The 17,527-nt window shown below is 37.8% G+C and overlaps 1 protein-coding gene across 1 annotated transcript in view; it reads left to right on the top strand.

The window, feature by feature from the left end:
- CDC73 (cell division cycle 73) overlaps window positions 1–17,527 on the top strand; it is a 129,588-nt gene that overhangs the window by 99,330 nt on the left and 12,731 nt on the right. Inside the window, exon 14 of the mRNA XM_014794123.2 lies at window positions 16,136–16,297. Within this exon, the coding sequence (XP_014649609.2) occupies window positions 16,136–16,297 (162 nt within the window). The remainder of the gene's footprint in view (window positions 1–16,135; window positions 16,298–17,527) is intronic.

Here is a 17,527-nt window from a genome sequence, read left to right as displayed (position 1 = left end):
CTTTTCATTGAATAGGTGAAAGAAAATGTAAGAACCCAACATTGTAATACATAACATTTTGGAGGATGGGATATATTGTGATCAGTAGTGGGAGAGAAGGAGGTTAACTGTATTCTACAATAACATTTTTCGTGGTGTTTGGTACTTTGTTACATAGGGTACTTCTTAATTAAATAGAGGTTGTCAGAATTGTCCAGTTATCTTATGTACTTGGTGATTAAATCTCGGCCTTTGTTATGAGTTTGGACTTTTGCTCACGTGGCTTTAACATGGCCTTACTTGAAGCAATCCTCTATTGAAGGTATGCCCTTATAGAGTGATTTTGTGTTTGCTTTGGCCAGGTGCTACGGGAGTGTTCCAAGTCTCAAGTTGATATTTTTGTTAAGTTCTCAACTCGAGGATTTCTGGTCCTCCAGCATAGTATAAATTCAAATTGAGATCTGACTGGAGTGCATTGGGGTTGGCCCGGGGCTGACAGATATCTAGGATCCCTTTTTCTTCCCCTGCTCTAGAGCCAGATCAAGATGGATATGCTTCCTTAACTCTTCATTGGAATTTTTTTTTTAACCTAGTTTACCCTTTGGTTGATTGTGCATCTCATCTAAGTTTCCAGTTCTAGCTCCTTTGTGACCTTCCCGTGTGTGGGTGGGAAAACCAAGTCTCAAGAAGGCATTCCCCATATTCCATTTTCCTCCACTGCAGCACCAGTGGTTTCTGGCCCGTGACTATTTTCTTTGCAGCTCAGCTATGCATTTCAGGTGTTTGTTATATTTTATCTAGCATTTCTTGGTGTTTATGGTGGGAGGGTGTTTATAATATGTGGTATGCTGCATTATTTGCATTGGAAGTTTATGAGATATATTTAATCTAGCTTAGTAGTAACTCTCAGTCTGCCAAATGTACGTTAATCTGTTAAGACAACAGCGGATTTCTTTTTTTTCTTTTCTTTTTTTTATTGTGAAATTTTTGTTGTACATTATTGTTTGTCAGTCACCATATAAATGCATCCCTCCACCCCTTGTGCCCACCCCCCAACCCCCTTGCCCCTGGTAACCACCAAACAGTTCTATCTGTGCGTGTGTTGGTTTATCTTCCACATATGAGTGAAATCATGCAGTGTTTGTCTTTCTCTTTCTAGCTTATTTCGCTTAACATAAGACCTGCCAGGTCCATCCATGTTGTTGCAAATGGGACGATTTTGTCTTTTTTTATGGCTGAGTAGTAGTCCATGGTATATATATATATCACGTCTTCTTTATCCAATCACCAGTAGAGGGACACTTGGGTTGCTTCCATGTCTTGGGTATAGTGAATAATGCTGTGATGAACACAAGGGTGCATAAGCCTCTTTGGATTGTTGATTTCAGGTTCGTTGGGTAGATATGCAGTAGTGGGAGAGCTGGATCATAAGGTATTTCTATTTTTAATTTTCTGGGGACTCTCCATACTGTTTTCCATAGAAGCTGCACCAGTTTGTATTCCCACCAGCAGTGGATTAGGGTTCCCATTTCTCCACAGCCTTTCCAGCAGTTGTTGTTTTTTGTCTTGGTGATTATAGCCATTCTGACGGGTATAAGATGATAGCTTAGTGTGGTTTAGATTTGCATTTCCCTGATGATTAGTGATGTTGAGCATCTTTTCATGTGCCTGTTGGCCATCTGTATATCTTCTTTGGAAAAGTGTCTCTTCATTTTCTCTGCCCATTTTTTGATTGGGTTGTTTGTTTTTTTGTTGTTCAGTTGTGTGAGTTCTTTATATATTATGGAGATTAATCCCTTGTCAGATACATGGTTTGCAAATATTTTTTCCCAGCTAGTGGGTTGCCTGTTCATTTTGATCCTGGTCTCATTTGCCTTGTAAGAAGCTCTTTAATCTGATGACGTCTCACTTGTTTATTTTTTCTTTTGTTTCCCTTGTCTGAGTAGACGTGGAATTCGAAAAGATCCATTTATGGCCCATGACGAATAGTGTACTACCTGTATTTTCCTCCAGGAGTTTTATAGTTTCAGGTCTCACCTTCAGGTCTTTGATTCATTTTGAGTTAATTTTTGTGTATGGCGAAAGTAGATGGTCTACTTTCATTCTTTTGCAGTTGGCTGTCCAGTTTTCCCAGCACCATTTATTGAAGAGACTGTCCTTTCTGCATTGTGTGTTCTTAGCTCCTTTGTCAAAGATTAGCTGCCCCTAGATGTGAGGTTTTATTTTTGGGCTTTCAGTTCTGTTCCATTGATCTCTGTGTCTGTTTCTGTACCAGTACCATGCTGTTTTGATTACTGTTTCTTTGTAGTATGTTTTGAAGTCAGGGATTGTGATGCCTCCAGCTTTGTTCTTTTTCCTCAGGATTGTGTTAGCTATTTGGGGTCTCTTCTTGCCCCATATGAAGGTTAGTATTCTTTGTTCTATTTCTGTGAAGAATGTCCTTGGGATTCTGATTGGGATTGCATTGAATCTATAGATTGCTTTAGGTAGTATGGACATTTTAACTATGTTTATTCTTCCAATCCAAGTGCATGGAATATTTTTCCATTTCTTTGTGTCATCATTGATTTCACTCAATAATGTCTTATAGTTTTCATTGTATAGGTCTTGCACTTCCTTGGTTAAATTTATTCCTAGGTATTTTATACTTTTTGTTGTGGTTGTAAATGGGATTGTCTTTTTGAGTTCTCTTTCTGTTATTTCATTGTTGGTAATATAGAAATGCAACTGATTTCTGTAAGTTGATTTTGTACCCTGCAACTTTGTTGTAGTTGTTGATTATTTCTAATAGTTATCCAATGGATTCTTTAGGGTTTTCTTTATATTAGATCATGTCATCTGCAAACAGCGAGAGTTTCACTTCTTCATTGCCTATTTGTATTCCTTTTTCTTCCCTAATTGCTCTGGCCAGAACGTCCAGTACTGTATTGAATAAGAGTGGCGAGAGTGGGCACCCTTGTCTTGTTCCTGTTTTCAGAGAGAGAGAGCTTTCCGTTTTTCCCCATTGAGTATAATGTTGGCTGTGGGTTTGACATATATGGCCTTTACTATGTTAAGGTACTTTCCTTCTATACCCGTTTTGTTGAGAGTTTTTATCATAAATGTATGTTGGATCTTGTCAAAAGCCTTCTTTGCATCTACTGAGATGATCATATGGTTTTTATTCCTTGTTTTCTTAATGTGGTGTATCACATTGATTGATTTGCGGATGTTGAACCATCCCTGAGCCCCTGCTATAAATCCCACTTGATCATGGTGTATGATCTTTTTAATGTATTGCTGTATTCGGTTTGCCAATATTTCGTTGAGGATTTTTGCATCTATGTTCATCAGGGATATTGGTCTGTAGTTTTCCTTCTTAGTATTCTCTTTGTCTGGCTTTGGTATCAGGGTGATGTTGGCCTTGTAGAATATGTTGGGAAGTGTTCCATCTTCCTCTGTTTTTTGGAATAATTTGAGAACGATAGGTATTAAGTCTTCTCTGAATGTTTGGTAAAATTCTCCAGAGAAGCCATCCGGTCCTGGACTTTTATTTTTTGGGAGGTTTTTGATTACTGTTTCAATCTCTTTATCTGTGATTGGTCTATTCAGCTTCTCTATTTCTTCTTGATTCAGTTTTGGGAGGTTGTATGAGTCTAAGAATTTATCCACTTCTTCTAGATGGTCCAATTTGTTGGAATATAGTTTTTCATAGTATTCTCTTATAATCTTTTGTATTTCTGTGGTATCTGTTGTAATTTCTCCTTTTTCATTTCTAATTTTATTTATTTGAGCCTTCTCTTTTTTTCTTGGTGAGTCTGGCTAAGTGTTTGTCAATTTTATGTATCTTCTCGAAGAACCAGCTCTTTGTTTCATTGATCCTTTCTACTGTTTTTTTAATTTCAATTTAATTTATTTCTGCTCTGATTTTTATTATTTCCCTCCTTCTGCTGACTTTAGGCTTTGTTTGTTCTTTTTCTAATTCCGTTAGGTGTAGTTTGAGGTTGCTTATTTGGGTGTTTTCTTGTTTCTTAAGGTGGGCCTGTATTGCTATGAGTTTCTCTCTCAGGACCGCTTTTGCTGCATCCCATGAGTTGGTACAGTGTATTTTCATTTTCATTTGTCTCCAGATATGATTTGATTTCTCCTTTAACTTCATCGATGATCCATTGGTTGTTTACTAGCATGTTGTTGAGTCTCCACAACTTTGTCACTTTCCCGGTTTTTTTCTTGTAGTTGATTTCTAGCTTCATGGTGTTATGGTCAGAAAAGATACTTGCTATGATTTGAGTCTTCTTAAATTTATATAAGCATGCCTTGTTTCCCAGCATATGATCTATTCTTGAGAGTGTTCCATGCGTGCTTGAGAAGAATGTGTAATCTGCTGTGTTTGGATGGAGTGCTCTATATATATTAAGTCTGTCTCATCAAGTTTTTCGTTTAAGTCCATTATTTCCTTATTGATTTTCTGTCTGGATGATCTGTCCATTGATGAAAGTGGAGTGTTAAGATCCTCTACTATTATCCTGTTGTTGTTAATATCTCCTTTTAGGTTTGTTAATAGTTGCTTTATGTACCTTGGTGCTCCTGTATTGGGTGCATATATATTAAAAGTGATATGTCTTCTTGGTGGAGTGTCCCTTTTATCATTATATATTGCCTCTCTTTGTCTCTCATTACCTGTTTTATCTTGAAGTCAACTTTGTCTCATATAAGTATGGGAACACCTGCTTTCTTTTGTTTGACATTAGCTTGGAGTATTGTCTTCTATCCTTTCGCTCTGAGCCTGTGTTTGTCTTTAGAGCTGAGATGTGTTTCCTGGAGGCAGCATATTGTTGGGTCTTGTTTTTTAATCCATCACACTATGATTGGAGAGTTCAGTCCATTTACATTTAGGATAATTATTGATATAGGAGGGCTTATTGTTGCTATTTTATGGCTCATTTTCTGGTTCTTTTGCATTCCTTTTGTTTCTCATCCCATGTGTTTCAGACTACCAATTCAGTTTGGTAGCTCTGTACGGAGTTCTCTTAGTTTCCTCTTTCGTTATCATGTGTGACTCTGTTTTGATTATTTGGTTAGTGGTTACCATGAGGTTTGTATAAAAAATCTCGTGGATGTGATAGTCCATTTTTTGATGGCTTCTTATTCCCTTAGACTAAGTCGATTCAATCCCTTTCCTCTTCCTCTTCTAAGTCATTGTTGTCACATCTTATTCCTTCTTGTGTTGTGAGTTTGTGTTTAATGTGATGTGGTTATATTTATTTTTGGTGCTTACCTTCCCTTGATCTTTGGTTTTATAATTAAGTTTTTGCTAATATCTTCTGATAGAGGATTGCAGTTTTTCTGGTTTTGTCGACCTGTTTTCCTCCTCGTTCAAAAGTTTGAATCCCCTGTCTCTTTTTTTCCTCAGACGTGAAGGCCCCCTTGAGCAGTTGTAGTGGGGGTCTTGTGGCAATGAACTCCGTTGGCTTTTGTTTATCTGGGATAGTTATTATTTCTCCATCATATCTGAAGGATATTTTTGCTGGATAGAGTATTCTTGACTGAAAGTTTTTGTCTTTCTGAATTTTGAATATGTTGTTCCACTCTCTCCTAGCCTGTAAAGTTTTTGTCGAGAAATCGGCTGAGAGCCTAATAGGAAATCCTTTGTACGGTATTTTTTTTTAGTCTAGTTGCCCTTAATATTTTTTCTTTGTCATTGACTTTTGCCAGCTTACTGCTATATGCCTTCGAGAGAGTCTTTTCATATTGATATATTTAGGAGATCTATTTATTTCATTCACTGGTATTTCTAGCTCCTTCCCCAGGTTTGGGAAGTTCTCAGCTATTATTTCTTGGAACAAGTTCTGTGCTCCTTTTTCCCTCTCTTCTCCCTCTGGAATACCTATAATCCTTATGTTGGATTTCCTAATTGAGTCGGATATTTCTCAGACAGTTCTTCATTTCTTTTTAGTCTTAGTTCTCCTTCCTCCTCCATCTGGAGCATTTCTGCATTGTTGTCCTCGATATTGCTAATTCTTTCCTCCAGATTGTCAGCCCTGATGCTTAAGGCTTCCAGATTTGAATTCCAGGAGATTCTTTATCTCCTCTATTGTGTTTTTCATCTCTATCATTTCTGATTGGCATTTCTTCATGGTTTCGATCTCTTTTGTGAAGAAACTCTTGATTTCATTGAATTGTCTATCTGTGTTTTCTTGTATTTCCTTATGATTTTTTATGATGGCTATTTTGAATTCTCTGTCATTAAGGTTATACATTTCTGTGCTTTCCAGGTTGACTTCTGGGTGCTTTTCGTTTTCCTTTTGGTCTGGAGATTTAATATATTTTTGCATAGTGCTTGTCAGTGTTGGCTTATTTTTCCTCTTAGTGAAAATATGTGGTCGCAGTGTCCTCTTGCCACCGCTTGTTTGGGTTATGGGCTGTGTATTCTGGCCCACCTCAGTCCGCGGGCACTCTGGCCGGTCCCCTGCTGAGCTGAAGCGTGGCTGAGCGGAGGCTGCTTGGAGTGAAGTGTGGGAACAGCGGGAGCATGGGAACAGCTGGGAGTGGAGTACAGGTAGACTGAAGCACCTGGGGCTCAGGTGGGGGTGGGTTGAAGCAGCTGCAGCTGACTCGTGGCTCGGCTGAAGAAGCAGGAGCTGGAGCACCACTGGGCCGAAGACGCTGGAACTGGATTGCGCTGGGCCGAAGTAGCTGGCGCCAAATCAGCTGGAGCCTGAGCACAGCCAAGCCAAAGCAGCTGGACCTCAGGGCGGGGCACAGTTGAGCTGATGCAGCTGGGGCCGTGGTGCAGTCCAGCCGGGGCAGCTGGGGCCATGGCACGGTGAGGCCTGAGCTGCCGCCGCCTCTGGGTGTAAGCACGTCCCGCCGCTGGTGGGGCCTGGGCACCTGGGGGCTGCTGCCTCTGGGGTTAGGGCACAGTCACGCCACTGCTGCTGGTGGGTCCTGGGCGTTGCTGCCTCTGGGGGCAGGGCGCGGTCACACTGCCCCTGCTGGTGGGGCCTGGGTGCCTGGGGACCCATCTCTGGGGGCAGTGCATGGCCACGCTGCCCCTGCTAGTGGCACTTGGGGGCTGCTGCCTCTGGGGGCAGTGCACGGGCACGCCACACTGCTGGTGGTGCTCAGGCGCCTGGGGGCCGAACAGTGAATTTCTTACTTCATACTCCTTAACTGTTTGAGTTATACCTGAGAATTAAAAATACGTTTTCATAAATGTTTCATAAAATATTTCATAAAATATTTGCCCATTTAGCTATAAATAGATGTGGTTTGGAATACAGCCTACATTAATAGTGAGTTTTAATCTTTATGTAGTAAGTCATGCTGTTTTGCCCCAGCTGTGAGAGATACAGATGGATTTACTGATAACTCTCATTTGGGAAGAGGGTTATGTACACTGAGTGTGTTCATTCAACAGACTCTCATAGAACAATAACTAAAAAGTGAAGTGCTAGGTAGATAAATATATCATAAGTTCAACCTTCTAAATGCTCACATAGTTGTGGTGCTAGTGTATTAGGAGTCATTGATTGCAACTGATGAAAAATGAAACATGTTCCAGCATTTAGTATAAAACCTAGTCTCTATGCCTTTTATTCAAAGTACAGTGAAAAATATTAATTTCCTTTGACAATTTACAAACTTGAATCACATGTTGAAAATAGGTTCAAAATCAAATTAGACCTCAACAGTAACATATCAGCCAATTAAAAAACTTTACATGTCAGTCCTCTCACAAATTATGTGGTATTAGAATGTACATAACAATAATGATTTTTTATAATCTAAAGAAATGCTTCAAATTATTATTTTCTAGAAGTTGAGACCTAAAAAGGAATATAGAATACATGTAGCTTGACCCACTCTTATCCTCAATGAAAATGCTGGGAGGTAACCTTAAAGGCTACTCTGGTAGTTAGTCGTATAGCAGGAAATACAATCAGGCCTCCCAATGACCAGTTTAGTTGTTTTAACCTTTGGACAGTGGAGATTCTTTTTGCTGAGGAAGACCGGCTCTGAGCTAACATCTATTGCCAATCCTCCTCCTTTTTTTTTTTTGCCCGCTAAAGCCCCAGTAGATAGTTGTATGTCATAGTTGCACATTCTTCTAGTTGCTGTATGTGGGATGCGGCCTCAGCATGGTCGGAGAAGCGGTGCGTCAGTGCGCACCCTGGATCCGAACCCGGGCTGCCAGTAGCAGAGCGCGCGCACTTAACCACTAAGCCACGGGGCTGGCCCAGTGGAGATTCTTAACAAACATTCAGGTTAAGAAATTGGGTTTTATTCTGGACTTGTTTTGGGATAACTCAAGAACAAAGCAAACTCTTTCCACATTCAAGGCCTTATGTTCACTGTTAGTTGAAATTACGATAATATTTTGTAATTCGAATGGTCTAACATTGAAAATTCTTGTTAAATATTTTTGGTGGTAACAAGGAAAACATTTTCACTGAGTAACATAACATCCAAAAGAAGAATGTGAGTGAACGCTCTGCCTACTTTCTCAGTAAAATAATGACAATTCTTGAAGAAAGAAAACAAAAGCAACCTCACCTCCAAAATGAAAATCATGCTGCTTCTAAATAAGTTATGACTAATTAAAAATGAGAAGCAAAATAAGTGTTAATTCTTGCTGATTTCAGATTTTACCAAATGCAGAATTGAATTTTAAGTGCCTATAACTTAAGTAAATGTGTAAAAATCTGTGTAACCTGGTGCATACAAGTATATCCATATGTTAAGCATTTTTTTCTTTAATACTTTTGAATGAAATTTTCAGTGAACTTTTTTCCTTTAACAATGTGGAAAGAAGGAATTACGTTTTATATTTTTATATTTTATTAGGCTGTTATAGTGAAGTTTAGTATTCTGATAGTGTTGTGGGTTACTCAAGTAATTCCTCAGGTAATCTACAATTGCTCAAGTAATCTACAATTGAGTGAATAAGAAATATAACCATTTTGGCCCACCTCTTGAAATAGATTTGATAGTATAACCGAGACTGTCAGACGCGTGCAACAATGGATTTCATTAACTGCTTTTAAAAAATGTTTAGTTTTTGTTTGAGCATTCGCGTATGTCCTTTCCTCCAATCAATATGCAAGAGTAGTTTTTTCATCATTTATATTCTGTGAAATATGATATGCATCTATTTTTTTGTTTTTGTTTTGTGATGTATTCTGTGTCTTGAATCTGACACCCAGTCCTTCCAACTAAATTGTGAATTCCTCAGAGAAGAGAGCTTGTTGTTCTGTTGTTATTTGTATCTCTATTGTTTAAAACAGTGTTGCCTAGTAATGGGTATTAAGTAAATATTTAGGAAGGAAAAGAAAAGGAAAGGGGAACACATTGAGAAAATTGGAAAATGGCAGACTTGTGTATCTGAAATTCAAAATTTGGGTTTTTGTGTGTGTTTGTGCAAGCTGTGAAATCATTGAGTGCATTTATTTCTGATTTTAAGTTCCTTGTGTGGTAGTTGTGTCTGCACCTGGGACTTGATTTTAGTTCCCCCGGAGTGTCATTGTACTTGATATTGGATATTTGCACTTAACTGTATGGTCATGCGTCGCTTCATGACGGGGATATGAGTCGTGTTAGGCGATTTCGTTGTTGTGTGAACATCATAGACTGTACTTACATGAACCTAGATGAAATGGCCTACTACACCTCTAGGCTATATGGTGCTAATCTCATGGGACCACTGTCGTATATGCTGTTTGTTGTATATGCAGTCAGTTCATTGTTATGTGGTGCATGACTGTGTTGGGATCAGGTGATCTTTAAGGCCCTTTCTAGCTCTTTGGTTTTTATGATTTGTCAGTTTGGTATGTCCAGTTCTCACAATTTTTAGTAATTGGCAACTATTTATATTTTTTGTAAATATGTCTGAATGGTTACAGAAAATTTACAGTAAGCTTTTGAAATGTTAAAAAAGAAGTTCTCTCGTTAATTTTTCATTCTCTGGAAACTTTGTGCTGCTTACATGAATATATTACAAATCTAATACTTAAATATTATTTAATAATAGAAGATAGTAAATAGTGCAAGGAAATCACAGAGTAAATTTTAGTGTCTTTCTCCTTAGTCTTCTTATAGAGAAGGCAGACAGTTAAACTGACCGCATTCTTAGGATAGACCATGCCTAATTTTTCTTCTAAGTTTAAAACACTGCCTTGGTTGTTTAACACCTCATTGCAGCTGACATCTCCCCTACAGTTTGAGTCAGCTGGAGGCTTTGAATTGAACCTCCTCCACACAATTATAGTACTGGCTGTAACCCATAGCTCATGTTGGCATAGATTTTATTTGGTTTCCTGTAAAACTGAGGATTCTTCACTTTTCTAGCCCTTTAATAAGTAGATGAAACAAAACACAATAGAACCCATCTTACCATCTTAGCCTTTAACATCCTAAATAAAAAAATTAAGATTATATTATGGAAGTATTAAAAAGCACATTTTACACTTGTAAACATGATCTTGAGAGAAGTTTTAGTGGGACTGTAAGTTCATTTAAAATAAACTGATTAATTGGATGGCACTTGTGATTCTGACCAGTGGTAGCCTCACAGGGCAGAGTTCCAAAGAGAGGAGATTGCACAGAGAGAGTGCTCCAGAGGTGTAAGGGGGGTTCCCCTCGCATGCGTGTGAGGAGACTGCTGAAGGCCTGAGGAAGCAGCAGGGAGAACAGATTACTGGAGCTTACACTGGCCCTGAATAGTTCATGTTCCCTGCAGCCACAGGTAATGCAAAATGTTTCAACTATTTTGGAAAACAATATAGGAGTTTCTTATTTTTTTCTCATTACATTGAAGATATTGCACTATCTTCTAGCTTCTTTTGTTGATAATATAGGTCAGCTGTTAGTGTGATAATCAGTCATGAAGGAAATCTGATTTATCTGGTTATTTTAAAAATCATTTAAAATTTGTTTATCTGCTATACCTAGATGTAGATTTCTTATATATCCCACTTTGAGATTTATTAGAATTAAATCTATGGATTTGTGTTTTTCATCAGTTCTGAAAGTGTTGATCCTTATCTCTTTAGGTATTACTTCTGTGTCGTTGTGTGCCACTCCCCCACCCCCCCCATCCTTTTTATCTCTGCTTTTTCTTGAACTTAAATGAGGCATACTTTAGACCTTCTCATTCCATCTTCCTTGTCTCTTAAGCAGTTCTGTTTTCCATCTGTTTCTCTGTCACCTAAATTCTTGATAATTTCTTTCTTTTTTTGTGAGAGAGATCAGCCCTGAGCTAACATCCGTGCTCATCCTCCTCTTTTTGCTGAGGAAGATCAGCTCTGAGCTAACATCTATTGCCAATCCTCCTCCTTTTTTTCTTCCCCAAAGCCCCAGTAGATAGTTGTATGTCATAGTTGCACATCCTTCTAGTTGCTGTATGTGGGACGCGGCCTCAGCATGGCTGGAGAAGCAGTGCGTCAGTGCATGCCTGGGATCCGAACCCGGGCCGCCGGTAGCGGAGCGTGTGCACTTAACCACCAAGCCACTGGGCTGGCCCTTGATAATTTCTTTAGATTTAACATCTAGTTGTCTGTTTCTTTGGCCATGCCCTAATCTGATGTTAAGTCTGTCTGTATCATTTTGAAATTCACATATCTTATTTTTCAATTTTAGTGGCTTTGTTTAGTTCTTTTCCAAATCTTTGGTCTTTTTTTTGTAATTTTTATCCCTGTACATATTTGCAAGCTTGTTTTATGAGCTTTCATCTGTGATAGTTGCATCATTTGAAATCCTTAGTTATCTTTTTCTTTTGACTGTTGTTTCATTCATGATACCTCATTTCCATGTGTGTGTAGTTTTTTACTATTCATTGAGTGTTTTTCATTTATTCATTTACTGTTCATTTTCCTTGGAATTTTTTTCTGTGGAAATTCTTTGAGTTCCAGAATGAAGGTTGGGGTACTCCAGAGAAGGGCTGCATTTGTGTCTGCTAAGCACCTGGGAGCATTGCCATCTAACATCGCTTTAAATTTAAATTCTCAGTTTAAGATTTTTTTAACATCCGGATATTATTGTTAATTCTTTTTTTTTTCAAATTTCAACTTCTTTTATTTAAGAAAAAGGAAAACTATATTTTTAATTTGGGAAATACCCATAAACTTGTTGTGTTTTCAAAATAACATAAACTGGGCTGGCCCCGTGGCTTAGTGGTTAAGTGCGCGCGCTCTGCTGCCGGCGGCCCGGGGTTCGGATCCCGGGTGCGCACCGACGCACTGCTCCTCCGGCCATGCTGAGGCCGCGTCCCATATACAGCAACTAGAAGGATGTGCAGCTATGACAGACAACTATCTACTGGGGCTTTGGGGGCAAAATAAATAAATAAAATCTTAAAAAAAAAAAAATAACATAAACTTAAAGTCTAGAACTAATTTAGCTATATCATCTCATTTGCATTTTATTCTTTGACAATACTAATAAATTATTTCAGGAGAACTACACTTGTTTAAACAATGCCTTTAATCATGTCATCCACACTCCTTACACTCATGGAATGTAAAGTGGAATAAATAAATGGCAAATATCACAATATTTCTCCAAATCACATATGTCCATTCACCATATCAGTTGTGCAGTCTCCCTTGTACGGTTCTGGTTGTATTTGTTAGAGCACTTTTAGTTGTAAGTGATAAAAACCGACTCAGAGTAGCTTTATCAAAAAATAATTTATTGGTTCAACATAACTTGAAAGTCCTGGCTTCTGATACAGCTGGACTCAGCGCTAAAACAATGTAGTCAGGAGTTGGTCTCTCTGTCTCTCAGGCAGGTTGTGCCCCTTCAGGGGCAGAGATGATTATCAGAAACTCCAGGTTAGCAGTCACAGAAGACAGACGGTGCCTGTTTCCCAATAATTCCAGCAAAAATCCCAGGATTAAGTTTCATTGGCCTAGCTTGGATAACATGTTTATTTTTGAGCCAATCACTGTGGTCAAGGTTATTAATTTTTGCTTCAAATCCAAGTGAGATCCAGTTTACGATTCTCACGTTTGATTTGCCTTGCAGTTGCCAGGGTGTTAGTTAGGGTTGGCGTTGGGCGGCAGGAAAAAGGGTGGGCAGTGGGTTTATTTCTAGTTTACCATTATACTGAACTGAATTCCTGAGAGTCTTAGCTTTATAAAAGATGGAGCTTCTCTTAGATTCCCTACCTTGAGCAGAAGTTGGCCCTTGTTTCCAGTTCTGGGAGCCCAGTGAAATAAAGTAAAAAACAAAGCTTAAGTTTAGTTAGTTTGCCAGTGCCTTCCATGGATAGAAGTCTGCAGTGTTATTCTGACTTCTTTGGGTTCCCTTCTTTACTTAGTGTTTGGTCCAAGAATTCTTAACTTCTTGCTAGCTAGCTCAGACATGCCTTTAAGATGTTCTTTATACTTTATCCTACTTTGGAAAACTTTATGATGGGTTTCTTATAAAGTTAAATATACCCTATGACCGTACAGTTTCATATACTTGTAGGTATTTATATAAGGGAAATGAAAACATATGTCCACAAAGACTTACACGAGAATATTTATAGTAGCTTTATTTGTAATAACCCCAATTTTAGAACCACCGAAATGTCCACAGGAGAATATATAAATATTGTGGCATATCTACACAATAAAATTCTTCTCAGCTATAAAAAAGAATGAACTTCCAGTATGCCCCAAAGCATGGATGAATATCAGAAACATTAAATTGAATGAAAGAAGCCAGGCACAAAAGAGTACATCCTGTACGATTCCACATACATGAATTCTCAGAATAGGCAGAACTGATCTATGGTGATGGAAAGCAGAATAAGTGGTTGCCTATTGTGGGAGGGAGAATGGGGATTTACTCGAAAGGTGCAGGAGCAAACTTCTCTGGTTTGATGCAGATATTCTGTATTTTGATTGGAGTGGTGCTTACACTAGGTATACATTTATGAAAACTCATCTATTTGTTAATTTCACTATATGTAAATTTTATATCAATAAAAATGTTATTTGTATGCAGAAATAACACTGAAATGAAGCAGTGAGGCATAAATTTGATATTTGTGAAGCATATGTTCCTTGTTGGAGGAATGACCTCACTCCATATTTTCTTGCAAAGCAACAGCCAAGTGTTTTATGGAATCCAAGAAGGGAAGATACCAGTAGATGAAACTGTGTTGCTTTTTGTCCCTGAGATACATATGAAAGGATCAAGCAGTGCATTTGAAGCCAAGAGAAATGGCCAATATCCCTCCTTTCCCCACTCTGCCCCATGATGGCTCTGATTTACCTAGAGTATCGTTAAGGCATTGTCGTAGTTTAATTGGGAGTATTTCTTTTTATTCTTTCATAATGGTACAAACTATAATGGTATATCCCGTAGTCATTGGGGTCTTAGGTTTGATGAACTACAGTAGGATGAATGGCTAAAATTCATATTGACTAGATGGGGAGTAGTAATCTTTTTAGTGGGCTGAGGTTTAGGAGAATAGAAGATCTATCCTTATTTTACCAAATGAGGTCAAGGCTGAAAAGCTTTTTGAAATACAGCTGCTTTTTATTGCTAGCAGAAAAGTCTACTATTCTAAGGAAATACCTAGATAATATTCAGAAATTAAAATACTAGAGCATGTAAAAATTCTAGGACTCTAGTTAAAGAACCATATTAGTGACTCTGAACTTTAATAAAACATCAACAAATGTGTAAACATGCAAATACTATATCTCTCATTTCTTATGCATTAGAAGTTGAATTAGGTGTTTAATAGACTTTTTTAAGTTAAATATTATAATAGATCACACATTTGTATGTATATTATAATTCATTCATTATTAAAGTTTATAAGTAATTTTTTGTAAGTCATTTTATACTTTTACAACGTATTAAAATTTCAAAAGCTAGAAAAGGAGATGCAATATTGTATTTAATAATTTAAACCTTTTAATCCCATCTAGGTATAGACTGAGATAAATTAAAGCAAAGCATCTTTCTCTCGGCAGTAAGACCCGTTTGTTCTGTGTGTCTGGAACATAAACTTCAAGAGGGCAGGGACTGTATTTTGTACAACTATGTATATTATGTAACTTAGCACAATGTGTTGCTCATACTGTTCACCTAATTCATTTTTGTTAGTTGTGGCTTTATATTGGGCAGTGCAGTGATTGCATTGCCCCCATTTAAGTGGAGGGGCCAGACCATAGCTAATAAAATATGCTGTGAATTAGAAGTATGTATATTTCCACACAAAAAAAGTAAGACTGTTTTTTTTTTATTGTTAATTTTATTTATTTATTTTTTTTCCCCTACAGCCCCAGTAGATAGTTGTATGTTATAGCTGCACATCCTTCTAGTTGCTGTATGTGGGGCGCGGCCTCAGCATGGCCGGAGAGGCGGTGCGTCTGTGCGCGCCCGGGATCCAAACCCGGGCTGCCAGCAGCGGAGCACGCGCACTTAACCGCTAAGCCACGGGGCCGGCCCAAGACTGTTTTAAAATGCTTTGTGAGCGCTAACAAATCTGGAGCTGGCAGCAGCTCTGCTGAGTTATTTTTGAGAAGATCTGTTGTTGGTACAGTAGAGAATTGAACCACATAGTAGAGTTGGTAATTTACTAAATTATGAGTGGTATTTACTAAAACAGACAATTGACATATACTGATTTAATTTCCTTACTTTAAAATTTGCAAAGCAACCCTGAAATTTGATGGCATTTTTCTAATTCTCCTGAGGTATAAATGTGAAAAGGATTGTTTTGTGAAGCTCCTGGATAGGCTAAGTCACCTACCCAGGAAGAAGCCTAGCTAGCCATATATCTTCATTTCAAGTGACCTTTTGATTTATAGTAACATTTCCCTCTAATAGCATTTGAGAAATCAAGGATTAGTGTGGTCTTTTATGTAACCTTGGAGAATGCTAAGTGCCAGATAAATGAGTATAAATTGTGTGTGTCTGTGTGAGAGACACAGAGGCACGCACACACACACATAGATTTATGGCCTCAGTGAGCCTGAGTTCTGTTTGGTGTGCAAAGGAAAGACTCATACTCTTCAAGCATTATGACCTGTACATGCAGAGAGGGTTTATTTTAAAATAAACCTTTTTTGTTCAAAACTATCAATATTTTGAAAATGATTTCAGAATATAATTTATTTTCCCATTTGTATCACATTGAATCATTTGACCTTTTCTCATCTCTGTGTTTTCAAAGATTTGTCCCATCAGATGAAAAGAAGAAACAAGGCTGCCAACGAGAAAATGAAACTCTAATACAGAGAAGAAAAGACCAGATGCAGCCGGGAGGCACTGCAGTTAGTGTCACAGTTCCTTACAGGGTCGTAGACCAGCCCCTTAAACTTATGCCTCAAGACTGGTGAGATAATCTCTATTTTTTACATAGTCATTAATTTTTTGTATAAGGAACAAGTATCCAGTTTTATCATAAGTTCTAAGTCGAACCTATCCTTGAAGATGGTGTTAATGTCTAATCAGTAATGTTAACATTCTGGTAATACTGAAATGAATTTATATTTTGGGTAGCTAAACTTATATTTTACTTATAAGAAGAAACACTTCTGGAAAATTTAGTAGAAATTCTTTTTGTTTGTTCTGAATCAGCTTTTACAACAAAACTTTCAAACAGACTAATGATATTTTGAGGACCTATATTTTAGATTTTTGATTTGGAGAATTCAGATTTTCTGGTAAGAAGTGATAAGTGAAGCCTTTGTTACTTTTATTGTAAGGGAATAATTTAATAAAAGAATAACATCACCCTGGTTTAGCTCTTGTATTGCATTAAAATGTCCTTTAATAAAATACTAAGCTGTTTATAGTATAGAATGCCTATAAATTCATATATATGAATTATCTTAAATTATTTCATTAATTGAAGCTGGAGTAAAAATACGAAGTCTGAGAGTGCATCTCTTTGATATAGAGAATGCAACATGTTGATGCATTAGATGAAATTTACTTTTGAAGTACTCGTTAGTCTTCAGAGATTACGAAGTCAAGCCATTGAGAGTATTAGTATATTAAAAATTTACTAATGGTAGTGCAAGCGGTTAAGTGCACGCACTCCGCTTCTGCCCAGGGTTCGCAGGTTCAGATCCCAGGCTTGCACTGATACACCACTTGTCACACCATGCTGTGGCGGCGTCCCATATAAAGTAGGGGAAGATGGGCGCAGATGTTAGCTCAGGGCCAATCTTCCTCGGCAAAAAAGAAGAGGATCGGCATCAGATATTAGCTCAGGGCTGATCTTCCTCACCGAAACAAAAAAAAATTCACTAAAGAATAAAGGGTTCTTGTATTATAATTCTTTCTTGGTACCTAACACAGATACTTTGTGTAATATATGAAGTAAGATAAAAATTTTAGATACCAAATTTAAAACCTGTAGGAAAGTTACACCATTTGTATTATGTTTGTAGTTATTTGCAGAAAATGACAATGCAGACAGTGTGTACAAGTGCCGTCACTGTGCTATCACTGTGCTATCAAATATTGCTTGTGTATATAAGTTAGGTTCCTACCTGTTGGTTTCATAATCTAGGAATAATATCAGCTTTACCTTTCTTCTTTTTTTCTCTGTTAATCA

The sequence above is a fragment of the Ceratotherium simum genome, chromosome 36 (assembly GCF_057802395.1).
Source record: "Ceratotherium simum simum isolate JZ-2026a chromosome 36, ASM5780239v1, whole genome shotgun sequence".
NCBI classification, from domain to species: Eukaryota; Metazoa; Chordata; class Mammalia; order Perissodactyla; family Rhinocerotidae; genus Ceratotherium; species Ceratotherium simum.
This window is presented reverse-complemented; position numbering and strand designations above follow the sequence as displayed.